The 26,842-nt window shown below is 39.2% G+C and overlaps 1 protein-coding gene across 1 annotated transcript; it reads right to left on the bottom strand.

Moving 5' to 3' along the window:
• Positions 1 to 15,850: 15,850 nt before the first annotated feature.
• LOC133575566 (cysteine dioxygenase type 1-like) lies at positions 15,851 to 24,006 on the bottom strand. Its single transcript, XM_061928240.1, has 5 exons — positions 23,758 to 24,006; positions 21,379 to 21,456; positions 18,165 to 18,319; positions 17,784 to 17,953; positions 15,851 to 16,422 (listed from the first exon to the last, which is right to left on the bottom strand). Exons 1-5 carry the CDS (start codon positions 23,925 to 23,927, stop codon positions 16,393 to 16,395), a joined length of 603 nt encoding a protein of 200 aa, XP_061784224.1. The 5' UTR covers positions 23,928 to 24,006; the 3' UTR covers positions 15,851 to 16,392.
• Between the last annotated feature and the right edge of the window lie 2,836 nt (positions 24,007 to 26,842).

Genomic DNA, 26,842 nt, shown 5'->3' with positions numbered 1-26,842 from the left:
CAAGGAATAGGGGAGCAGAGGAGAAAAGAAAAGAAACGGCAGATCAACTGGTCTAACAGGGGAGCTATTTAAAGGCTAGAGTATACAAATGAGTTTTAAGATGGGACTTAAATGCTTCTACTGAGGTAGCATCTCTAATTGTTACCGGGAGGGCATTCCATAGTACTGGAGCCCGAATAGAAAACGCTTTTTATAGCCCGCAGACTTTTTTGGGGCTCTGGGAATCACTATAAGCCGGAGTTCTTTGAACGCAGATTTCTTGCCGGGACATATGGTACAATGCAATCGACAAGATAGGACGGAGCTAGACCGTGTAGTATTTTATACGTAAGTAGTAAAACCTTAAAATCACATCTTAAGTGCACAGGAAGCCAGTGCAGGTGAGCCAGTATAGGCGTAATATGATCAAACTTTCTTGTTCTTGTCAAAAGTCTAGCAGCCGCATTTTGTACCAATTGTAGTCTTTTAATGCTAGACATAGGGAGACCCGAAAATAATACGTTACAGTAGTCGAGACGAGACGTAACGAACGCATGAATAATGATCTCAGCGTCGCTAGTGGATAAAATAGAACGAATTTTAGCGATATTACGGAGATGAAAGAAGGCCGTTTTAGTAACACTCTTAATGTGTGATTCAAACGAGAGAGTTGGGTCGAAGATAATACCCAGATTCTTTACTGAGTCGCCTTGTGTAATTGTTTGGTTGTCAAATGTTAAGGTGGTATTATTAAATAAATGTCGGTGTTTAGCAGGACCGATAATCAGCATTTCCGTTTTCTTGGCGTTGAGTTGCAAGAAGTTAGCGGACATCCATTGTTTAATTTCATTAAGACACGCCTCCAGCTGACTACAATCCGGCGTGTTGGTCAGCTTTAGGGGCATGTAGAGTTGGGTGTCATCAGCATAACAATGAAAGCTAACACCGTATTTGCGTATGATGTCACCTAGCGGCAGCATGTAAATACTAAAGAGTGCAGGGCCAAGAACCGAACCCTGAGGAACTCCGCACGTTACCTTAACATAGTCCGAGGTCACATTATTATGGGAGACGCATTGCATCCTGTCAGTAAGATAAGAGTTAAACCACGACAAAGCTAAGTCTGACATATCAATACGTGTTTTGATACGCTCTAATAAAATATTATGATCGACGGTATCGAAAGCAGCGCTAAGATCAAGAAGCAGCAACATAGATGACGCATCAGAATCCATCGTTAGCAGTAGATCATTAGTCATTTTTGCGAGGGCTGACCCTCATAAGTATAAATTAATGATTTACTGCGTGGACGACTTTCTGACTGTTGGACACAGAGGACAAAAGCCTGACTTTTTTAAGAACAATTCGGTACACTTAGTTTTTATATCATATTGTTTTGTATATTATTGCTTTGTATTTAATTTACTTACACTATAGTAAAATAAATAGGACCTAATATTGTCTGTTTGTTTAAATGTTATCAGTGTAGAAATATACTAAACCACTCCTCAATATGTCATTAGCTTAATTTGTATAAACTACCCTGAACTGTGTGTAAACATGGACCACACACTTCTACAGGAACCTTTAGTTCCAGGAATTAGAGGTACCAGGAACTTAATAGTTGTTACTCCCTCCGAGGTCTTAATCAAGGCTCAAGTTGTTCGTTTGTCTCACACAGACATTTATTACAGCCACGCTTTCTTCTCGTTAACAACGATGCCAAAATAATGCCGTCAGAACTGATAAATAAGAAAAACAGAACTTACAATTAGTCTGACATCAAATAAAAGAAAACACATTGATTTCACATACATTATCAGAAAGAATCATACCTCATTGGCCTCACAAACTCCGAGGGAATAAAGTTTGTTTTGAAGCCGAGACTCTATTAACCTCTTGCATCAAATGCTTGCTGTCTCATATTAATTGTTCCCCCAACAATGTGACCAAACCGGAACAAAAAATATGTTCCTCTCCAATTTACATGGGTTTTGTAACAAAAATAAATAGAGATGCGAGATAATGGCTTTTTTGCCGATATCCGATATTCCGATATTGTCCAACTCTTAATTACAGATTCCGATATCAACCGATACCGATATACACAGTCGTGGAAATAACACATTATTATGCCTAATTTTGTTGTGATGCCCCGCTGGATGCATTAAACAATGTAACAAGGTTTTCCAAAATAAATCAACTCAAGTTATGGAAAAAACTGCAAACATGGCACTGCCATATTTATTATTGAAGTCACAAAGTGCATTCTTTTTTTTAACATGCCTCAAAACAGCAGCTTGGAATTTGGGACATGCTCTCCCTGAGAGAGCATGAGGAGGTTGAGGTGGGCGGGGTTGAGGTGGGGGGGGGGGTGTAGGGGGTAGCGGGGGTGTATCTTGTAGCGTCCCGGAAGAGTTAGAGCTACAAGGGGTTCTGGGTATTTGTTCTGTTGTGTTTATGTTGTGTTACGGTGCGGATGTTCTCCCGAAATGTGTTTGTCGTTCTTGTTTGGTGTGGGTTCACAGTGTGGCACATATTTGTAACAGTGTTAAAGTTGTTTATACGGCCACCCTCAGTGTGACCTGTATGGCTGTTGACCAAGTACGCGTTGCATTCACTCATGTGTGTGAAAAGCCGTAGATATTATGTGATTGGGCCGGCACCCAAAGGCAGTGCCTTTAAGGCACGCCCCCAATATTGTTAACTGGGTGGAAATCGGGAGAAATTCGGGAGGATGGTTGCCCCGGGAGATTTTCGGGAGGGGCACTGAAATTCGGGAGTCTCCCGGGAAAATCGGGAGGGTTGGCAAGTATGACTGGGAGACGGAACTGCTCTGTACTTCTCCCTACGTCCGTGTACCACTCCGTGCAGCGGCGTTTTAAAAAGTCATAAATGTTCCTTTTTGAAACCGATAACGATCATTTCCAATATTACATTTTAAAGCATTTATCGGCCGATAATATCGGCAGTCCGATGTTATCGGACATCTCTAAAAATAAAGTTAACATATACTTGCATGAAATTGCCAAAGAAAATACATTTTTAATCACATTATATGTAAATATGAAATTATATTTATACATTGTATTTATTTATTCTAAAGTGAAAGTGAATTATATTTATATAGCGCTTTTCTCTAGTGACTCAAAGCGCTTTACATAGTGAAACCCAATATCTAAGTTACATTTTTAAACCAGTGTAGGTGGCACTGGGAGCAGGTGGGTAAAGTGTCTTGCCAAGGTGACTAGGATGGCAGAAGCGGGGATCGAACCTGGAACCCTCAAGTTGCTGGCACGGCCACTCTACCAACTGAGCTATACCGCCCCCAACCACCCTAACCAACTATGAAATTATATAACATATATACAATGTACTTCTGTCAGCAGCTACAATAGTAGTTTTCAGACTGTAGGGACTTTTTGGAGTTCTTATAATCATTTTAGTCCCCGGGCCGTTTTTCGTCGTGTTCCGACATACGGGAAGTAGGGACTACGGCCCTCAGATCCTGTAACTATTTTACCTACTGCTCTGAGGCAGGGTCTAAACCAGGAGTGTCAAACGTACGGCCCGAGGGCTGGATCAGACCCGCGAACAGGTTTTATCCTATGTATAAAAATGAACCAAAATTTTTGATTGAAAGAAACTGCTGTTCTAAATGTGTCCACTAGATGTCGCAATAGCAATTCTTTGTATCTTTGTAGATGATGCTACATATGTACAAAATAAACCACATGATGTTAGTACATCAGAGGAAAATGAGCAAACTACATAAATAACATCCTGTAATTTCATTTTGATATTTTTTTTTTATCTTGATGGATTGGAAATGAACACCAATGAGTTGAACGTTATCACATAATTTATTCAGAAAGTATAAATAACGACAAATAAACATACAATACTATTAACCGCAACATGTAAGTGTAAAAAAAACACACATACATTTTTAAACAAAGAAAACAATCTGAAGTTGTCTTTATTTTTAAGTTATTGTGCCGTGATTTTACCACTTCGGAGTAGATTTTTCCCCACGTGGCCCCCGATCTAAAATGGGTTTGACACCCCTGGTCTAAACCGAGTCCCATAGGAACTAAAATACGTAGGTGTTTGGTGATTGGTTGAACTGACGAGCTATGCGCTTCTCCAAGCCCCAACACAAACCCGCCATTTTTTGAAAGTCCCACAGAGTTGTTTACGAGATCGCAACAGCAACAGGAAAAATGGAGCTCTACTTGCCGCCTATTCCACAGAGGAGATTCAGCGGGGGTTTATGCTTCGACACGCCTGGAATGTTTACTTATAAGATATATAGGCCTATAGAATCAGCACATACGGTAATTAATAACAACAAGAGACTTACTTGTTGCCTTCTTTGTCTGCGGTGCGTTGCTATCCTTTCGACTTCCATGAACGAAGAAATATCACCTGCCTCTGGATTCCTCGTGCCCTTACTCCCTCGGTGTTCTCTTCCATTAACGTTATTAGATGCCGAATTTTACCACCCGTTGTTATTAATCCTTGCAAGCAGACAATCATGAACACAGTAGCCTCCGAGGTCTGCATTCTTGCTTGTGTTATAACAACGACTTGATCACACCATGCAGGATAGATCCACACTAAACCAAGAACAATTGGAATGTTGTCATAATACTACATACTTTCAATTCATGGGAACATTTTACAGACAAAAACACAGTTGGGCTATGGGTTCACCTACACTATATTGCCAAAAGTATTTGGCCACCTGCCTTTACTCACATATGAACTTGAAGTGCCATCCCATGGAATTGTCCAAAATGTTTTGGTATCCTGGAGCATTCAAAGTTCCTTTCATTGGAACTAAGGGGCCAAGCCCAACTCCTGAAAAACCAACCCCACACCATAATTCCTCCTCCACCAAATTTCACACTCGGCACAATGCAGTCCGAAATGTGGCGTTCTCCTGGCAACCTCCAAACCCAGACTGGTCCATCAGATTGCCAGATGGAAAAGCATGATTCATGAGTCCAGAAAAGGCGTCTCCACTGCTCTAGAGTCTAGTGGCGACGTACTTTACACCACTGCATCCCACGCTTTGCATTGGGCTTGGTGATGTATGGCTTAGATGCAGCTGCTCGGCCATGGAAACCCATTCCATGAAGCTCTCTGCGTACTGCACGTGGGCTAATTGGAAGGTCACATGAAGTTTGGAACTCTGTAGCAACTGACTGTGCAGAAAGTCTTTGCACTATGCGCTTCAGCATCCGCTGACCCCTCTCTGTCAGTTTACGTGGCCTACCACTTGGTGGCTGACTTGCTGTTGTTCCCAAACTCTTCACTTTTCCTATAAAATAGTTGGTTCTGGAATATTTAGGAGCGTGGCATCCTATGACAGTTCCATGCTGGATATCACTGAGAGCTGCCCATTTTTTCACAAATGTTTGTAGAAACAGTCTCCATGCCTAAGTGCTTAATTTTATACACCGGGCCAAGTGATTAGGGCACCTGATTCTCATCATTTGGATGGGTGGCCAAATACTTTTGGCAATATAGTGTATATCCCTCAAATATGAAGTCATTGGTACAGCTATGTGGATCACACATAGGTTAAAATCAGAATGTTATGATCCGCTGCCCGGATCATATTTTTGTTTTTGTTTTCAAGTCACTTGTGTTTTCAGCACCTCTTGAGTTTGTTTCTGTTGCCATGACGGCAGATTATAGTCACCTGCCTCTGGTTAGTGTCCCGGACGCGCACCTGTTGCCCGGGCACTAATCAGAGGGCTATTTAGTTTACGCGCTGGCCCCATTCGGTCTGTTGGTTTTGTTTGCTCCTACGCAACAAGTTACGCTCCTAGTTTCGCTCATAGTTTACATTTTTTGATATTAGCATTTTTGCTACCCTCTTGTTTTCCGTGCCGTGGTGCACCGCGCAGCATTTTGTTCTGCAATCAGAATAAATCATTTATTCTCACCTGCAAGCCGCTTCCTGACATCCCTCTGCATCTTGAAAAGACGACCTCCGGCATCACAATGCCTCGAAGGCGTAACACAGAAGCTGTCAAGACTTGGACTTTGGCGTGGTTTGTTTTCCCATGGTGCACAGGATTTGGACCGGACATGGCGTGAAGGTAAATACATGATTTAATAATAGACTATAAAAAGTATAAACAAAAGGCGCGCACAAGGCGGGGAACAAACTTGGCTAATAAAACAAAACTCGCACAAAGGCAGAACTATGGAAAAAAGCAACAAACAACAGGCGCTCACAGCGGAGGTACAAAACAGTGGCTTGAATAAACAAAAAACTTACGTGGCAAGAAAAGAGCAGCATGAACTATGACCTGGACAGAGTAAGCAGCGTGTCAAGAGTGCAGAGCATGGATGTGATGTCGCCAGGCCGACCAACAGAAAATGACAGGCTCAAATAGTCATGTGGTGATTGAAAAATAGGTGCGTGAGTTCAAATGAATCAGGTGCGTGAGTCGTGAGGACAGGTGAACTGATTGGTAGTCATGTAAACAAAACAGGGAGTGAAAAAACAGAAACTGACAGAGTGCAAAAACCAAACAGAACATAGCCAAACTAAACATGATCACCAAGACATGACAGAAGCAAGTATAAGCTTTCAATAAGCACATTAACTCAGTGGTTAAAAAAAAAAAAAAAAAAAAAAAAAAAAGTTCACTTGTGAGAACATCATAGACAATAAGTTTCCTTTTTTTGGAGACGGACCTGAATCCCGCATATTTTGACCAATAACATATGTGTCAGAATTTGGTGTATCTGAGAAAGTCAGAATAATGTTTACTAACATACTATTCCAGTACCAACACCCTGAGACAATGGCTGGTGCACCTCAAAGCCCAGACAAACAAAAAGGTGCAGATTCTGGACATGAAGTACTGATGGTTTGAAAGGGTGGGAAGCCATCTACGTCAACTTCGAACAACCATCCCTAAACCTGGATTCTGCACTTTCAACCACTAAAAGAGTCAATATTTTAGGCTCCAACAAATAACAACCAGACGTACTATAGGCATTTTTGGCTTCAGGTGCCCCATTGACTATTGATACAATTGAATTGAACGCTAACAAGTGCGGTTCCATCCTAATGGTAGTTTTGTGCTGGCGGAGATCTCTCTTCTTTGCATCCTAAACTGTTTTTTGCGCCACAATACTGCAATGCAAACGAGGGAGTTTCCATGACTGTTGTGCTTGAGTGATCTCTTTACAGCTGTCGTTTTTGCATCACAATAGAGCAAAACCCTTCTCTGTGGAGCAGTCCCCTCCTGTAAAGGATAGTACTTTGGATCTGACCCCAAGTGCTCAGATCTGTCCCATTTAAAGGGGAACTGCACTTTTAAATTTTTTTATTTGCCTATCATTCACAATCTTTATGAAAGACATGGCAACAGATGGATTTTAAATGTGAAATAAACATAAATAAAGGTCAGCTTACGGCGGAGCCAATAAGAGCTCCACTATTCCACCAATAAAGTCAGATAAATAACCATTCAAAAAGCGCCGAAAATACTCAAATTACATTTCGCGACTTGAATATTAACCAAGCATTATTATTATTAACGCTAACGCAGACAAACTATTTGGAGCAGCGTAGTGATCACTTCCGGGTGTGCCCATGTTTACATCATCGAGTGGTCTGCTGCTCCCTGCAAGTTTATTGTCGATCATAAATCATGCCTCTCACCTGAAAAATAGATGGCTGGGAATATAATCAGTTGGGATGCTCTGACAGTCGTTTCGGACCTCATAAAGTCTGCAGAGAGCAGAAATCAGTGATGAATAAAAAAATAAAAATAAAGCAAACATTTTTTAAATTAATGCTCCATGTACGGTATGCTTAAAATGATCAAAATACACAAATATTCAATGTTATTATAAATGTGCCGTTACTACATTACATATATACTTACAAACCCCGTTTCCATATGAGTTGGGAAATTGTGTTAGATGTAAATATAAACGGAATACAATGATTTGCAAATCATTTTCAACCCATATTCAATTGAATGCACTACAAAGACAAGATATTTGATGTTCAAACTCATAAACTTTTTTTTTTTTTTTGCAAATAATAATTAACTTAGAATTTCATGGCTGCAACACGTGCCAAAGTAGTTGGGAAAGGGCATGTTCACCACTGTGTTACATGGCCTTTTCTTTTAACAACACTCAGTAAACATTTGGGAACTGAGGAGACACATTTTTAAGCTTCTCAGGTGGAATTCTTGCTTGATGTACAGCTTAAGTTGTTCAACAGTCCGGGGGTCTATGTTGTGGTATTTTAGGCTTCATAATGCGCCACACATTTTCAATGGGAGACAGGTCTGGAATACAGGCAGGCCAGTCTAGTACCCGCACTCTTTTACTATGAAGCCATGTTGATGTAGCACGTGGCTGGGCATTGTCTTAATAAGCAGGGGCGTCCATGGTAACGTTGCTTTGATGACAACATATGTTGCTCCAAAACCTGTATGTACCTTTCAGCATTAATGGCGCCTTCACAGATGTGTAAGTTACCCATGTCTTGGGCACTAATACACCCCCATACCATCACAGATGCTGGCTTTTCAACTTTGCGCCTATAACAATCCAGATGGTTCTTTTCCTCTTTGGTCCGGAGGACACGACGTCCACAGTTTCCAAAAACAATTTGAAATTGTCAGAATAGGGTTAGGGTTAGGGTTAGGGTTAGGGTTAGGGTTCCTCGTCAGACCACAGAACACTTTTCCACTTTGTATCAGTCCATCTTAGATGAGCTCAGGCCCAGCAAAGCCGACGGCGTTTCTGGGTGTTGTTGATAAAACGGTTTTTGCCTTGCATAGGAGAGTTTTAACTTGCACTTACAGATGTAGCGACCAACTGTAGTTACTGACAGTGGGTTTCTCAAGTGTTCCTGAGCCCATGTGGTGATATCCTTTACACAGTGATGTCGCTTGTTGATGCAGTACAGCCCGAGGGATCGAAGGTCACAAGGCTTAGCTGCTTGCGTGCAGTGATTTATCCAGATTCTCTGAACCCTTTGATGATATTATGGACCGTAGATGGTGAAATGCCTAAATTCCTTGCAATAGCTGGTTGAGAAAGGTTTTTCTTAAACTGTTCAACAATTTGCTCACACATTTGTTGACAAAGTGGGGACCCTCGCCCCATCCTTGTTTGTGAATGACTCAGCATTTCATGGATTCTATCTAATCAGTTTGAACATCAAATATGTTGTCTTTGTAGCATATTCAACTGAATATGGGTTGAAAAGGATTTGCAAATCACTGTATTCCGTTTATATTTACATCTAACACAATTTCCCAACTCATATGGAAACAGGGTTTGTACATCATGTATATAAAACCCTAACGGGGGTGTTTTTTTTAAGGGCTCTATAGGCAGAATTGAACAGCTCCCATAGGCTTCATTGTAAGCAGACTTTTGATCGCATTTATTTACTATTTAGAATGCATTAAAAAAAATCCATCCGTCGTCATGTCTTTCATAATGATTGTGAACAAGAAGCAAAATTCCTAAAAAAAAGTGCAGTTCCCCTTTAGGTGTATGAGCATGCACTGGTCGGATGAAAGGCGAAACGTCTTCTAAGGCAATCTGAACAGTCCAGGTGCAATGGATTTAATGCCCTGAGAGCACGATAACCTGATGAATGAAATATTCACAGACATACTCTATATTGCCAAAAGTATTTGGCCACCTGCCTTTATTCACATATGAACTTGAAGTGCCATCCCATGGAATTGTCCAAAATGTTTTGGTATCCTGGAGCATTCAAAGTTCCTTTCACTGGAACTAAGAGGCCAAGCCCAACTCCTGAAAAACCAACCCCACACCATAATTCCTCCTCCACCAAATTCCACACTCGGCACAATGCAGTCCGAAATGTAGCGTTCTCCTGGCAATCTCCATACCCAGACTGGTCCATCAGATTGCCAGATGGAAAAGCGTGATTCATGAGTCCAGAGAAGGCGTCTCCACTGCTCTAGAGTCCAGTGGCGACGTGCTTTACACCACTGCATCCCACGCTTTGTATTGGACTTGGTGATGTATGGCTTAGATACACCTGCTCGGCCATGGAAACCCATTCCATGAAGCTCTCGGCGTACTATACGTGGGCTAATTGGAAGGTTGCATGAAGTTTGGAGCTCTGTAGCAACTGACTGTGCAGAAAGTCTTTGCACTATACGCTTCAGCATCCGCTGACCCCTCTCTGTCAGTTTACGTGGCCTACCACTTGGTGGCTGACTTGCTGTTGTTCCCAAACTCTTCACTTTTCTTAGAATAAAGTTGACTTTGGAATATTTAGGAGCGAGGAAACTTCACGACTGGATTTGTTGCACAGGTGGCATCCTATGACAGTTCCACGCTGGAAATCACTGAGAGCGGCCCATTCTTTCACAAATGTGTGTAGAAACAGTCTCCATGCCTAAGTGGTTGATTTTATACACCGGGCCAAGTGATTAGGACACCTGATTCTCATAATTTGATGGGTGGCCAAATACTTTTGGCAATATAGTGTATGTTTTATATATTATTGTTTAAATCTGCAAAGGCAACATACTGTGTAATATGTAATGGCTTCAGGTTAGAGCCTTGTGGGACACCACAATGAAATATAAGTAAAACTACAAAAATGATTTTAGAAAATGTAATTTCGTTTTGGGAATTAAAACTGTTTCCTGGTAACAGTTAGAGATGCTACCTCAGTAAAAGCATATAAGTCCCATCTTAAAACTAATTTGCCTTTAAATAGACCCCCCTTTTAGACCAGTTGATCTGCCGTCTCTTTTCTGCTCTGCGTGGAGAGGTTATTAGGTGACCACAGATGAGTCGCTAGCTGTTCAAAGTCGGGACCCGGGGTGGACCACTCATCTGTGCATCAATTGGGGACGTCTCTGCGCTGCTGACTTGTCTCCACTCAAGATGATCCCCTGCTAGCCCCACTATGGACTGGACTCTCACACTATTAACTAGATCCACTCGACGTCCATTGCACCAGTCGCCCAGGGGTGGGGCTCCCCACATCTGCGGTCCCCTCCAAGGATTCTCATTGTATCCCATTGGGTTGAGTTTTTTCTTGCCCTGATGTGGGATCTGAGTCGAGGATGTCGTTGTGGCTTGTGCAGGTCTTTGAGACACTCGTGATTAAGGGCTATATAAATGAACTTTGATTGATGATTGAAATTGTAATGGGAAATGGGAAAGGTTCTAAAAATAATTTAGAAAAGGTTGTAATGTTAGGGGACCATTGTTGTAATATGATAAAAAAAAAAAATACATCTAAAAATATCGCCAAAACGTGTGGAACAACAACACAATAACTACTGACGAGTGACAAACTATTAAAAAGTGACTTCCTTTCCTGCAAAGTAAGCTTCAAAATATAACCCGGATACAACCAAAGCAACTAACAAAATGGAGCCATTTAAATTTTTAAAATTAATACAAAATTGTCATTATAGGCAAAACATACAACAAAATAACTACAGCAGCTCTGTTGGGTAAGAGTGTACAGGTCGTATTCACTTGACGTCGATACTTTTGAAACTTCAGTTATTTGAGATAATGTGTGTCATTAACAGAAACACAGTGTAAAAAAAAAAGTTACTAAACTTGTGAATGAGGCAGTGTGTCAATTTTGATTGCTTTTATTCAGATGTTCAGTATTTTCACGTTAGTATGTTCATGAAACTGAATTGGGATTTACTTTTTATTTAAATAGTTCTCATTAGTTAATTTGAATGCTTTTATTATGTTACTTATTTTGTTTTTTACGGTTTGAAACACAATTTTTGTGTACTTTAAGTTAAAGTTAAAGTTAAAATCCCAACAATCGTCACACACACACCTGGTGTGGTGAAATTTGTCCTCTGCATTTGATCCATCCCCATATTCACCCCCTGAGAGGTGAGGGGAGCAGTGAGCAGCATCGTGCTCGGGAATCATTTTGGTGATTTAACCCCCGATTCCAGCCTTGACGCTGAGTGCCAAGCAGGGAGGCAATGGGTCCCATTTTTATAGTCTTTGGTATGACTCGGCCGGGATTTGAACTCTTGACCCTCCTGTCTCAGGGCGAACACTCTAACCACAAGACCACTGAGCAGGCAATATTGTATGATTTTGTCCTTTTCTTTTCTTCCTGTTGTGTTAGCTTGGCTATATTGTTATTCACGTCCACTACCTCAGTATACTTCAGAGTTTGAAATAAATATATAATGTTAAATAACAATTATATGTAAGATAATAAACAACAGTATTCCTAATGCGATGTTATTTTAGATACACAACTTTTTAAATCTTAGCGGACACATTAGGTACATTTACACAAAGTATGAGATCGGTAGCGCCGATATCAACCTGAATTTTACTCGGCATCGGCTGGGAAAGAAAATGAGTGATATCGCACATCACTACCCTCTTGCTGTCCTGATACCCGTATCAGCTGTTATTTGACATTGGCCCCCATATCTCCATATAGCTGCCCGGGATATGCCTGTATATTATTTAATTTTGGACTTCCAGCATCAGCATGTCCTAATCCATTTGTGTCAACTAGGTGCACTGCAAAAGTCAGTGTTCAAAAACAAGAAAAAAAAAATACAAAATTAAGGGTATTTTATTGGCTTGTCAAAGACTTTCCAAAACAAGTCAAATTAAAGCTGCAAGCAGCGATGGACGGGACAGACTTTGAGGGCTCATAAAATCCAAACCGGAGCAGTAATTAAAACTCTTTCATCAACTTTTAATCAGAAGGGTTCAATCTCTCTCATGTGCTAATTTGAAGCCAACACGACAAACGCGCTCAGAGGAGATAATGTTTGAAAAAAGGTGACTGTTTTTACACAACTTTTGTTTTGAAGGGGGAATTGCAAACTTCCTGTTAATTTTTGCTGGGGGTTGTCAGTGTATGAAATATAGGTCTAAGTGAGACCTACATAGAGGTTATTGTTTCATGTCTGTACGGCATTCCTACTGGGAGTTACAGGCAGTTTTGTCTGTGTTTTCTTCCTAGGGGGCGCTAGAGCGCAATATTGAGTTTTGGGGTTTGGTTTTTTGATTAGATCGCAATTTTCGCCAGTCCTGGTGTGTGTGTCCAATTTGGTGAGTTTTGAAGCATGTTAAGAGGGTCAAATTACAGCTCAAAGAGGCGGCAGTATAATAATCAAATGCTAGAAATTCAATAGGGTCCTCTGTCCCAAAGGAACTCGGTCCCTAATTACCGGTAGCTAATTTCAATGAACCCAAAAATACCTTAAAATAGGTATATTCTCACTAATAACAAGTGCTCTTTTCTTGGAAGAAAAAAAAGAGACCTTTTTGTTCAATATGTTGAAAAATATTCTTAAATTAAGTAGTCCACTGGGGTGAGTTTTTCCTTGCCCTTATGTGGGCTCTGTACCGAGGATGTCGTTGTGGCTTGTGCAGCCCTTTGAGACACTTGTGATTTAGGGCTATATAAATAAACATTGATTGATTGATTGATTGAAGTAAATGCTAGTGCTATTATCTTGACATAATGATATGCGCTCGGCGTCATGATTTATTTTTTCATGCTTGCAGTAAGAAATTATTACTTTAAAAAAGTAGTTTTATACTTGTGAGTGTTGATGACACAGCTTTGCATTAGTTGATATTTTAGTTTCAAGCATGTTTTACTCATCATAGGTCATACAATCTCAGCAACAAGCTGTAATATCTTACTGAGATAATTTAGGACCGAAAACACTTAAAACAAGTAAAACACTAACATAAAATCTGCTTAGTGAGAAGAATTATCTTATCAGACAGAAAATAAGCAAATATCACCCTTATTTGAGATATTTAATCTTACTTAGATTTCAGTTTTTGCAGTGTGAAGTTACGCCTGAAAACCTTTGACAAATTGACTTCATGTCGGTCGCCGCTCATTAGGACGTTTTCAAGTGTAAAATACGACCGACTTGGAAACGGAGTATTTTACCATGGAAGTAAACAGGATTATTTATTTTGCGTGTTTGTGCATGATTTCCTGTCCAACACCAACTGACTTTAGCGAAACTTGTTGCGGCATACGGCAAATATAAACGCTCTGCGGATATTTAGCGCTGGAATGCTGAACGTCAACGGGATGTCGGTGACGTTCCGCAGCAGGCGGTGGAACAGTAACCTGACTCTCGCCAGATCCTTGTAGTTCGCTGAGCTCCACACAAGGATCTGGGATCGAGGGCAACGCAAACTCCTTCAAGATAGCAAAAAATAATGAACCAATCAGGATCGTCGGGCTGGATTTCATAGATGTGACGTAGCGCCGAAGCGACTGTTCGATTGATTGATTGAAACTTTTTTTAGTAGATTGCACAGTACAGTACATATTCCGTACAATTGACCACTAAATGGTAACACCCGAATAAGTGTTCAACTTGTTTAAGTCGGGGTCCACGTATGGTTTGAATCAAACAATAGCGGTACGCAGCGAGGAGTCGTGTGCTGACATTGATTCTGCTATTGCAACGGTTTTGTCGAATCTATCGAATATTAATTCTTTAAAAGATGAACAACAGAGAACTGATCTGAAGGATGTTTTAGCACTTCTTCCAACTGGGTTTGACAAGAGCTCGATTTACCAAATCGCTCCACTGGTGGTGAAGGAAATGGGAAGAGGGCCGAACCTTTTTTCGTTGGCGACTTTGTGAAATATTTTTTTGCTGTTCCCAATGAAGCCTTTTATTCGCATATTGTCTTTGCACAAACGACATTGATCGCTTACTGACATTGCTGCGTTGTTTCAGTAAAAGTGCTCTTAATTTTCGCTCCGTCGTTATCCAATATGTCAGATCAGCGTCACGGGTTGATTTCGATGTGATTTATGTCATTAAAAATAACGGACAAGTGGTTTATCCAATCACACTGCAAAAAGTCAGTGTTTAAAAACAAGAAAAGGAAAAAAAATTAGGGGTATTTTATTTGAACTAAGCAAAATGATCTGCCAATAGAACAAGAAAATTTGGCTTGTCAAGACTTTCCAAAACAAGTAAAATTAGCTAACCTCAATGAACCCCAAAATAACTTACAATAAGTATATTCTCACTAATAACAAGTGCACTTTTCTTGGTAGAAAAAAAACAAACTTTTTGCTCAATATGTTGAAAAATATTCTTAAAGTAAATGCTAGTGCCATTATCTTGACATGACATGAGTCATTTTTTTTTCCATGCTTGAAGAAATTATTACTTTAAAAAAGTAGTTTTATACTTGAGTGTTAATTACACGGCTTTGCATCAGTTGATTTTCTAGTTTCAAGCATGTTTTACTCAATATAGGTGATAATTTAGGACCAAAACCCTTAAAACAAGTAAAACTCTAACATAAAATCTGCTTAGTGAGAAGAATTATCTTATCAGACAGAAAATAAGCAAATATCACTCTTATTTGAGATATTTACTCTTACTTAGATTTCAGTTTTTGCAGTGCACATACAATTATTATTATTTTTTTTTACAAGGCCTCGCCTTCTGAAATACATCTCCTATTGAGAAGTCCCAGATCCTGGTGTGGAGCTCAGCGAATTACAAGGATCTGGCGAGAGTCAGGTTAGTGGAACAGACCCTTTGGACTTGAATGAAAAACAGAACGAGTCCGTCGCCGTTCAGGTGTTGTTACGCGGCCGTTTTACATCAAGTGGAAATGTGGGGCAAGGAGTGTCGACATGAACGGATTCCACTGTAATAAGTGATTGGCCCTGGGATAGAGCCTTGAGGGACACCATCATGAATTAGAACACATGATATTGTGAGTTTTCTCCCGCTCGCACACCAATTTCAAGACCATATGTCATCGTTTACAACATCACAGTCAAACATAATAAAGACCACACAGCGTTACGTTCTGTGAACGAATAATCATGTTTATTGTTCATTGTCATCACATTTCTTTCTTGAACAGAAATTAAGCGGTCACTTTCAGTGCTACTTTCTTCAGTAAGACTCCTTCAGTATGTGAATGTAGCTACAAATAAAACAGATAAAGACAATTTTGAGTGACATCGATTCACAAGAAGTAGAAAAGTCATCAACTGCGAGGGAAATTGGGATAGCAATCTATCCGTTTATGGAACATATCATTAAAGAAGGAACAAACTCCGGAAAAAGGCAATGTTTTCGTAGTGAAATTGTACAGCTCGGGCATGGTTCTGCCCAGAGAGAATGAATGCAGAGTCATGCTGTGCAGCTCATTATTGCCAAGCAGCTATAAAGCCATCCTAATCAGCAGGATGTCCTTTTGAACTTATCAGTAGCCTCTGATTTTTCAACAATTTTGCATCGTCACCAGCAGTTTTTTAAAAAACAACTAATAAAAATCTGTAAAAACAGGGCAAAAAAATAAAGCCTTTTATAAGCAAAACTACAGAGTCTCTGCTGGAAAGCATTAGTTGTTCTCCTTCGTTGCTGTTGTAGTCTAGGATCAAAGGAAACAACAGTTAGGTGATGAAAACAACTATTATAAATTATAATAGCAGAATAAATCATCTTTTAAAATAACACTTTGAGAAAGCAAGGTGTGTTCATTATGTACTGCCTTGTTTTGCCGCTATCTTATCTCGTCTGTTTGGTGTTGCAATCTAAGCACTAACTCCACAATGTTGTGGTCGTATATTCTTTAACAGCTTGTGGATTTAAGGTAGAGCTGTTGTTGCTGTGTCTCATAGTGGATTTTAGATATCTCTTACGAGCACATACTTTTTAGCCTTCAAGCAACACTCCTGTGGGAATGCCATTTAAAATATAAATGGGTTTAATGAATAGGGTGCAGCTTAAACGCTGTTAAAGCTGTGTTCTATAAAAAGACTCCTCATAAAAATGCCGGTTTCCTGCAGCTTGAGGAATCAATTTAGAGAGAGCAGTACAGTAGGTTGACCGGTGAAATACTTAAATAAGTGCAAGTTTGTGTGGCTTTAATTTATTTAAAAAAGAAGATCAATAAAGAGTCAACCCAAGAAAAATATAGCAAAAATTGCAAAATATTTAATTATGGAATACAAAATAAGTCTATTTTATTGGAATATATTAATTCAATGTGCTTATTTGTTTCCATTTTATTTCTAGCCAGCATTTGTCTTTGCTTATAAGGTGGGAATCCACTGTTCATAACATATCCAGGCAATATAATTATTAAAAAAAATATGTCATCAATGTTTGATTATTGCAATTTTTTTTAAGTCATGATATCTTGAGTACTGTAGGTTACATTGAGTTATATTGAGTCCTGTAGGTTACATTGAAACATATGCAATTTATTTGTTTCATTATTGGCATTTTACTGAGAGGCTGGGAAACTTGGAGGACTATAGTCAGTCAGGCAGGGTTATTGTTGGGCTTATAGATGTTTTTTTTTTTTTTTTTTAAATAGCTTTTTTTTTTTTAAATGACTTTTTTTTTTTTTTTTTACATATCTTCTGCACTGCAGGGAGTCTTGCAGAGCATTCTTCTGACTTTTTAAAATAATAAAAAAACAATAATTATAATGATCTATCCGTGCACAGTCATTCTTTTTTTAAATACATCTTTGTTTTATTACTCCATTTTTTCTTTGCATAAAGGCTGGGTCAAATAATGCACTTTTACTGCGCCTTAATGAGTCATTTTTCCAGTTATCTTTTTACGTGACTAATATGATCTATCATTATTTTTGTTTATTATTTTTTTGCTCTTAGGCAGTGAATGTAAGTAACCAAATATGTGCTGCTAGTACTATTTATACCCATCCTGAGAATATCACGAGTGAATTGTACAAGTGCACAATGATATAGAGTGGCTTACAAATGGAGTCCTCTCTCCATATTTGCTCCAGAAGGTCATTTGGGCTGTGCTCTTGTGGCTGGTGCGCTGGTCAAAGACCTGACACGTCTGGAAGGGGGGGCTGTAAAGGTGCAAACTGACCGAGCCCTCGGTGTGGCTGACATTCTCCACGCGATGCAGGCCAATGGAGTCTAAAACACAAACACACGTACAGTGTTAATATAATGTTGTGAACAAGGTTTACTGCATGAAACAAGCTTCAAATACATTGCCACAAACAATGGTGACAGTCGACAAAACTTCAAAAAGTTGCGGACGTCCATTTTCCGAGTAAAGGTTGGTTTTGTATCAACTCCCCCGGAAAGAAAAACAGACGCGCCACCAAAACCGATTTATTCTTACCATTTATGTAGGCCACCGTGTTCTCCTTCAGGATCTTGTGTGACCTCTCGGTCATCTGGCCTCCCTCCTCTTTGGGCCAGTCGAAGAGCGTCTCCTTGAGCTCGCCCTGCAGCATCTTCATGAAGCAGTGGGAGTCCGAGTGGTCGTGGATACTACTGCAAAGTGGTCACAGCACACAGGGCGTGCACAGTGTGTCAGCAGGCTTTAATTATACACCTATCTATATCATACTGTATAATCATCATATCTTGAAAAAGTGGTGTATTCGACTGTGTGAAGGAGTAGCAAATATTTGCACAGAGCACTACGTTAACATGTAGGACACGCCGTCTAATAATAATCTCCACCGAGCGGATGGCTGCACAAAAACTGCTTATATTTTGTACATAATGTATGAGTAGTAGTAAGGAAAATGAAGTAGAGGCAATGCAAGAGTTGGCTGTAGATGAAAGTATATTGAGACCAATTAGTGAGGGCCATTCAAGTTTTGGTAGTGTCTACAGGTGAAACTCAAAACATCATGCAAAAGTTCATTTATGTCCGCAATTCAACTTGAAATGTAAAACTAATATGTAGGGATGTCCGATAATGGCTTTTTGCCGATATCCGATATTGTCCAACTCTTTAATTACCGATATCGACCGATATATACAGTCGTGGAATTAACACATTATTATGCCTAATTTGGACAACCAGGTATGGTGAAAATGAGGTACTTAAAAAATAATAATAATAAAATAAGATAAATAAATTAAAAATATTTTCTTGAATAAAAAAGAAAGTAAAACAATATAAAAACAGTTACATTGAAACTAGTAATTAATGAAAATGAGTAAAATTAACTTAAAGGTTAGTACTATTAGTGGACCAGCAGCACGCACAATCACGTGTGCTTACGGACTGTATCCCTTGCAGACTGTATTGATATATATTGATATATAATGTAGGAACCAGAATATTAATAACAGAAAGAAACAACCCTTATGTGTGAATGAGTGTAAATGGGGGGGGGGGGGGTTTGGGTTGGTGCATTAATTGTAAGTGTATCTTGTGTTTTTTATGTTTATTTAATAATAATAAAAAAACGATACCGATAATTTCAGACATTACATTTTAACGCATATATCGGCAGGCCGAAATTATCGGACATCTCCACTAATGTGTGATATAAACTCATTAAGTGCAACGTGAAATACCTATACAAAGTCTTAATTTGTTCTAATCTTGATCATGGCTTTCAGTTTTTGAAAACCTCAAAGTGTATATTATATATACATTTTATACACAAACACACTATATACAAGTGTGTGTGTGTGTGTGTGTGTGTGTGATAAATAAATAAATATATAAATATATATACACACACACACACACACACACACACACACACACACACACACATATATACAGTACAGGCCAAAAGTTTGGACACCTTATCATTTCAATGCGTTTTCTTTATTTTCATGACTATTTACATTGTAGATTGTCACTGAAGGCATCAAAATTTTGACACCTGTGAAGTGAAAAACATTTTAGGCGACTACCTCTTGAAGCTCATCAAGGGAATGCCAAGAGTGTGCGAAAAAGTAATCAGAGCGAAGGGTGGCTATTTCAAAGAAACTAGAATATAAAACATGGTTTCAGTTATTTCACCTTTTTTTGTTAAGTACATAACTCCACATGCGTTCATTCATAGTTTTGATGCCTTCAGTGACGATCTACAATATAAATAGTCATGAAAATAAAGAAAACACATTGAATGAAAAGGTGTGTCCAAATCTTTGGCCTGTACTGTAATATATATATATATATATATATATATATATATATATATATATAAAAATTGAAAATTGAGTGCTGCAACGAAAAAGTCGTTCATGTCGCCGAATCCCAAACTAGTTTGGACCCAATAAACAGTACCTCTGCTGGTCGTTGCAAGTAGTGCACTCCATTCTGCCTTAATTGTTAATGAGCCATTAATTATTAAATTAACTAATTACTGTGATGCCTCTGTTAATCAGAAATAAATAAAAATATCACTATATTTATTTGATTTATACTTATCCTAGTTATTATGCCCAAATGAATAAGTACCGTATTTTTCGGACTACAAGTCGCAGTTTTTTTTCATAGTTTGGCCGGGGGTGCGACTTATACTCAGGAGCGACTTATGTGTGAAATTATTAACACATTACAGTAAAATATCTAATATATTATTTAGCTCATTCACGTAAGAGACTAGACGTATAAGATTTCATCGGATTTAGCGATTAGGAGTGACAGATTGTTTGGTAAACGTATAGCATGTTCTATATGTTATAGTTATTTAAATGACTCTTACCATAATATGTTACGTTAACATACCAGGCACGTTCTCAGTTGGTTATTTATGCCTCATATAACGTACACTTATTCAGCCTGTTCACTATTCTTTATTTATTTTAAATTGCCTTTCCAATGTCTATTCTTGGTGTTGGGTTTTATCAAATAAATTTCCCCCAAAAATGCGACTTATATGTTTTTTTCCTTCTTTATTATGCATTTTCAGCGGGTGCGACTTATACTCCGGAGCGACTTACACTCTGAAAAATATGGTAACACAACTAATAAAAGGTTGTTAATTTAACAATTGGGCTTCACGGTGGCAGAGGGGTTAGTGCATCTGCCTCACAATACGAAGGTCCTGAGTAGTCTTGGGTTCAATCCCGAGCTCGGGATCTTTCTGTGTGGAGTTTGCATGTTCTCCCCGTGACTGCGTGGGTTCCCTCCGGGTACTCCGGCTTCCTCCCACTTCCAAAGACATGCACCTGGGGATAAGTTGATTGGCAACACTAAAAATTGGCCCTAGTGTGTGGATGTGAGTGTGAATGTTGTCTGTCTATCTATCTGTGTTGGCCCTGCGATGAGGTGGCGACTTGTCCAGGGTGTACCCCGCCTTCCGCCCGATTGTAGCTGAGATAGGCTCCAGCGCCCCCCGCGACCCCAAAGGGAATAAGCGGTAGAAAATGGATGGATGGATTTAACAATTTTCCTATACAATGCTGTCATATTAACAAGTGAAAACACCAAAAGCAGGAGTATTTTTCATTGGACCAATATTAAAAGAATATACTCTTCTTTCATCACCATTAAATAATATTATCCTTGTGATCTGTGGTTAGCAAATATATTGTTTTTGTCCCCAATAAAAGGGGCTAGTTACACGTTGTCTTACCTGCCATGGCCTTCCCCCCAACATAAGAGGATCAGGTTGAACTTTCCGTTGCCTTCGTCAACCAAGTTCCTTGTGTATCTGCAAAACAACCACACAATTAAGCGCACTGTCACTTTTGATTTGTAGTTTAAATAGGGAGCTATTATTGTTGATTCACAAGACTGCTAAACATGATCACAAAGAACAACATTGCATTGACACCCAGATCTAAACTGGTTCATAGACTTGGAGGGGGGGTGTGCCAATACAGCTAATGTGACCCCCCCCTTGCATTTTGTCAGTCTCCAAATATTTTGGAAGCAGCTGCTGCGACTCCCGGGTGATCATGACGCCACCAGTGAAACAACCTCTGCACATGAGCGGGTGTGTGTCCTTTCCTAAATGTTGATTGGTTCACTAGACCTAAAGACCCCCCACCCCGCCCCGCTTCTCCCTGCCTCCACTGACAATCAAAACACTCACATTTGCTATAGAACACGTGTCCACCGGAATATAGGTCACATCAGTTTATAACATTAAACAACAAAGCAGCCTGGTTATAGGCTTAAAACACAAACATCTTACTCAAAAGGAGGCTGATGGTATGTAAACAACTTTTTAAAAAATAGATTTTAAGTTGATAATTGTTTTTGGATATTTTGTGAATAGGATACACTGAAAAAAAGTAAACATTATGCAACAGTTGTATGCCAATTTGTGTCACACAGTTTGTATTTCAGTGTAAAATCTATACAGGTGTGTGTAGTAATATAAGATTTTTAAATACATCTATTAAAAAATAAATAGTAAATGTATCATTGAAAAAATAAACAATGTAAAACTATGGACACATTTTTTTTTAAATTCCATTTTAAAAAGCTTTTTTCAGAACCACCATCAGCTTCCATGTCAACTCATTTGTGTAAGATTATTTTAATAAATACTTTAAAAATAATTTTAAGTCACTTTTTATTGTGGAGAATTCACAACTTTTGATAACTTCATTTAGTCTTAATTAAATTCCATCAAATTTGTGTCACACAGTTGTAAAATCTATACAGGTGTGTGTGGTAATATAACATTTTTAAATACATCAATACAAAAATAAATAGTAAATGTATCATTTAAAAAAATAAACAATGTAAAATTATGGACACATTTTTTTTTTTAATTCCATTTTAAAAAGTTTTTTCAGAACCACCATCAGCTTCCACGTCAACTCATTCGTGTAAGATTATTTTAATAAATACTTTAAAAATAATTTGAAGTCACTCTTTTTATTTTGGAGAATTCACAACTTTTGATAACTTCATTTAGTCTTAATTAAATTTGTGTCACACAGTTGTTATATTACCACACACCTGTATAGATTTTACATTTTTAAATACATCAATACAAAAATAAATAGTAAATGTATCATTTAAAAAAATCATACAAAAATAGACACTTTTTTTTTCAAATTAAATTTTAAAAAGCTTTTTTCAGAACCACCATCAGCCTCCACATCAACTCATTCGTGTAAGATTATTTTAATAAATACTTTAAAAATAATTTGAAGTCACTCTTTTTATTTTGGAGAATTCACAACTTTTGATAACTTCATTTAGTCTGAATTAAATTCCATCAAATTTGTGTCACACAGTTGTAAAATCTATACAGGTGTGTGTAGTAATATAACATTTTTAAATACATCAATACAAAAATAAATAGTAAATGTATCATTTAAAAAAATATACAATTCACTTTTTTTTTTATTCCGTATTAAAAAGCTGTTTTCAGAACCACCATCAGCTTCCACGTCAACTCGTTCGTGTAAGATTATACTTTTTAAAATAATCTTAAGTCAGTCTTTTTGTTTTATTTTGGAGAATTCACAACTTTTGATAACTTCATTTAGTCTTAATTAAAAATCAATCAAAGTTTATTTATATAGCCCTTAATCACAAGTGTCTCAAAGGGCTGCACAAGCCCCAACGATCCCACACATCATTGTATTTGTGTGAAAACAATTGACAATGATTATTACAAAAATATTTAGTCTACATTTGTTTGAAGGCTGTTTCCATGACAACCATCAACTTTCATCACCAGCAGCTCATTGTAATAAGTATTTTTTTTTTTTTTTAGCAAAAAAGGCTTTTAAAACAATATGAACATCGGATCGCTTTAACTTCTTGAAAATGCAAACATGCACTTGAATGCGTTCTTTCTTTTTTTAATAATGATCGTTTTGACGAATGTATTTATTTACGCTGCATGTTTTCAAAGCTACGTGCAGGAATATGACAACAATTCGACACCATGACGTCAGAGTCAGCGTGCAAAACGCATCATTCCTCTTTAAAAAAAAAAAAGTGCGTTATCTTATCCTTACATACGAATCGTGTTTGTTTTTTTTACCTTAGTTTGTCAAACTTGGAATACATCTTCCAGTCGTCCCTGTTGCTCACGTACGCCTCCATGACGTCCTGCACCTCCTCCACGTTGATGCGGTCACTCGCGAATATTTTATGCAGGATTTGAATGAGCTCGTCCAGGGTCTTGGCCTTCGTCTCGCCGTGTGTTTCCATCTTTTTTTTTTTTACCTTTTTGCAGCAGGCGGAAATCTTAACGAGATGCTTTTTGAAAGATGACGTGCACCTCGACGGCGAGCCTTTTTATAGCAGTCGGTCGTACCATTGTGAGGGAGGGGGAGGGGGGAGGGCGCGCTTCGCAGGCATTTCAACGAAGCGAGGAGGGCTATCGGAAATGGTCGCTTTCACTTTCTAAATAACTAAACCCCACGGATGGCGATGACGTCACTGACTTTGAATATTGACGTTTAAGTCAAACCTTAAAGTCTTTGGAGACAAGTTGGACTGGTCCTTTTCCACCACGTTGTCACAAACACAAGCTCTCTTTTCTCTCCCAGTCATCCATTCTTCCTCACAAAAGCATGTTTGTGACCTCCAGCCATCCACATAACCCCCGCACCGATGCCACAACAACCATAATTATTGCATGGTTCATCATAGTCAATCCTATCTTCCACACCGGTGCTTTGCAAACTTTTTTTTTTTTACCAACCTTTTTACCTAAATATTCAATAAAAACAAGGCAGATGTTTTATTTAACAAGGATATTTATTTACACTCAGTTTGAACAGTAACACTGTGTTTCAATACAGTTAAAGTACCAATGATAGTCACACACACACACTAGGTGTGGTGAAATTTGTCCTCTGCATTTGACCCATCCCCTTGTTCACCCCCTGGGAGGTGAGGGGAGCAGTGAGCAGCAGCGTTGGCCAAGCTCAGGAATCATTTTTGGTGATATAAACCCCTATTCCAACCCTTGATGCTGAGTGCCAAGCAGTGCCAAAGGGTCCTATTTTTATAGTCTTTGGTATGACTCGGCCGGGGTTTGAACTCACGACCTACCGATGTCAAGGCAGACACTCTAACCACAAGGCCACTGAGCATTATTAGGGCATTATTGACAAGTGATGCACCGAAAATTTGGTCGTCTTAAAGAGAAACCAAAACCGGATGTTGTGATAAAATATATTAATTGTTTCTTTGGCCTACCACTAGGTCAGGAGTGTCAAACGTACGGCCCGAGGGCCGGATCCGGCGCGCGGGATGAGTCTGCTAAGTATAAAAATGTACCTGAAATTTTTGAATGAAAGAAACTGCTGTTCTAAATGTGTCCACTGGATGTCGCAATAGCAATTATTTGTATTAGAGTACCAATGATTGTCACACACACACTGGGTGTGGTGAAATTTGTCCTCTGCATTTGACCCATCCCCTTGTTCCACCCCCTGGGAGGTGAGGGGAGCAGTGAGCAGCAGCGGTGGATGCGCTCTGGAATCATTTTTGGTGATTTAACCCCCAATTCCAACCCTTGATGCTGAGTGCCAAGCAGGGAGGTAATAGGTCCCATTTTTATAGTCTTTGGTATGACTCGGCCGGGGTTTGAACTCACTCTAACCACAAGGCCACTGAGCATGTGTAATAGTGACTATTATTTGGGCACTATTGACAAGTGATGCACCGAAAATTTGGTCGTCTTATTTTTATTTTCATATTTTATTCGGCCCGCGGGATGAGTTTGCCAAGTATAAAAATGTACCTGAAATTGTTGAATGAAAGAAACTGCTGTTCTAAATGTGTCCACTGGATGTCACAATAGCAATTATTTGTATTAAAGTTAAAGTACTAATGATAGTCACACACACACTAGGTGTGGTGAAATTTGTCCTCTGCATTTGACCCTGGGAGGTGAGGGGAGCAGTGAGCAGCAGCGGTGGCCGCACTCGGGAATCATTTTTGGTCATTTAACCCCCAATTCCAACCCTTGATGCTGAGTGCCAAGCAGGGAGGTAATGGGTCCCATTTTTATAGTCTTTGGTATGACTCGGCCGGGGTTTGAACTCACGACCTACCGATCTCAGGGTGGACACTCTAACCACAAGGCCACTAAACATTATTCGGGCACTATTGACAAGTGATGCACCGAAAATTTGGTCGTCTTAAATACAAACCGAAACGGGATGTTGTGATAAATGATTAATTGTTTCTTTGGCCTACCACTAGGTCAGGAGTGTCAAACGTACGGCCCGGGGGCCGGATCAGGCCCGCGGACAGGTTTCATCCGGCCCGCGGGATGAGTTTGCCAAGTATAAAAATGGCATTGAATGAAAGAAACTGCTGTTCTAAATGTGTCCACTGGATGTCGCAATAGCAATTATTTGTATTAAAGTTAACCTTAAAGTACCAATGATAGTAACACACACACTAGGTGTGGTGAAATTTGTCCTCTGCATTTGACCCAACCCCTTGTTCACCCCCTGGGAGGTGTGGGGAGCAGTGAGCAGCAGCGGTGGCCACGCTCGGGAATCATTTTTGGTGATTCAACCCCCAATTCCAACTCTTGATGCTGAGTGCCAAGCAGGGAGGTAATGGGTCCCATTTTTATAGTCTTTGGTATGACTCAGCCGAGGTTTGAACTCACGACCTACCGATGTCAGGGCGGACACTCTAACCACAAGGCCTCTGAGCATGTGTAATAGTGCCTATTATTAGGGCACTATTGACAAGTGATGCACCGAAAATTTGGTCGTCTTAAAAAGAAACCAAAATCGGATGTTGTGATAAATGATTACGTTTCTTTGGCCTACCACTAGGTCAGGGGTGTCAAACATGAGTTTGCCAAGTATAAAAATGTACCTGAAATTTTTGAATGAAAGAAACTGCTGTTCTAAATGTGTCCACTAGATGTCGCAATAGCAATTCTTTGCATCTTTGTAGATGATGCTACATATGTACAAAATAAACCACATGTTAGTACAGTATCCATAGGCGCCGATCTCGTGGGTGCTTCGGGCCCCGAGCACCCACGTACAATGTCGAGCACCCACGTGGGATTGATGGCAACTTTCAATCTTTAAAATAATTTTTGAAAAATCTATGTTGTTGTAGTTAATTTTGTGGCAAGTTTGGTC

Source organism: Nerophis lumbriciformis, linkage group LG33 (genome assembly GCF_033978685.3).
Source record: "Nerophis lumbriciformis linkage group LG33, RoL_Nlum_v2.1, whole genome shotgun sequence".
NCBI lineage: Eukaryota > Metazoa > Chordata > Actinopteri > Syngnathiformes > Syngnathidae > Nerophis > Nerophis lumbriciformis.
The sequence above is the reverse complement of the archived record's forward strand: the minus strand, read 5'-3'. Positions and strand labels throughout refer to the sequence as shown.

Excerpts from the sequence above, each read along its gene's own strand:
- LOC133575566 (XM_061928240.1), bottom strand. The coding sequence starts at position 23,927 with ATGGAAACACACGGCGAGACGAAGGCCAAGACCCTGGACGAGCTCATT. Across the intron at positions 21,457-23,757 it reads TCCAAGTTTGACAAACTAAG|ATACACAAGGAACTTGGTTG; the intron begins GTAAAAAAAACA and ends GTTGTTTTGCAG. Across the intron at positions 16,423-17,783 it reads ATGGAGAGAGGACTCCATTT|ACTACAACAGCAACGAAGGA; the intron begins GTAAGCCACTCT and ends CTTTGATCCTAG.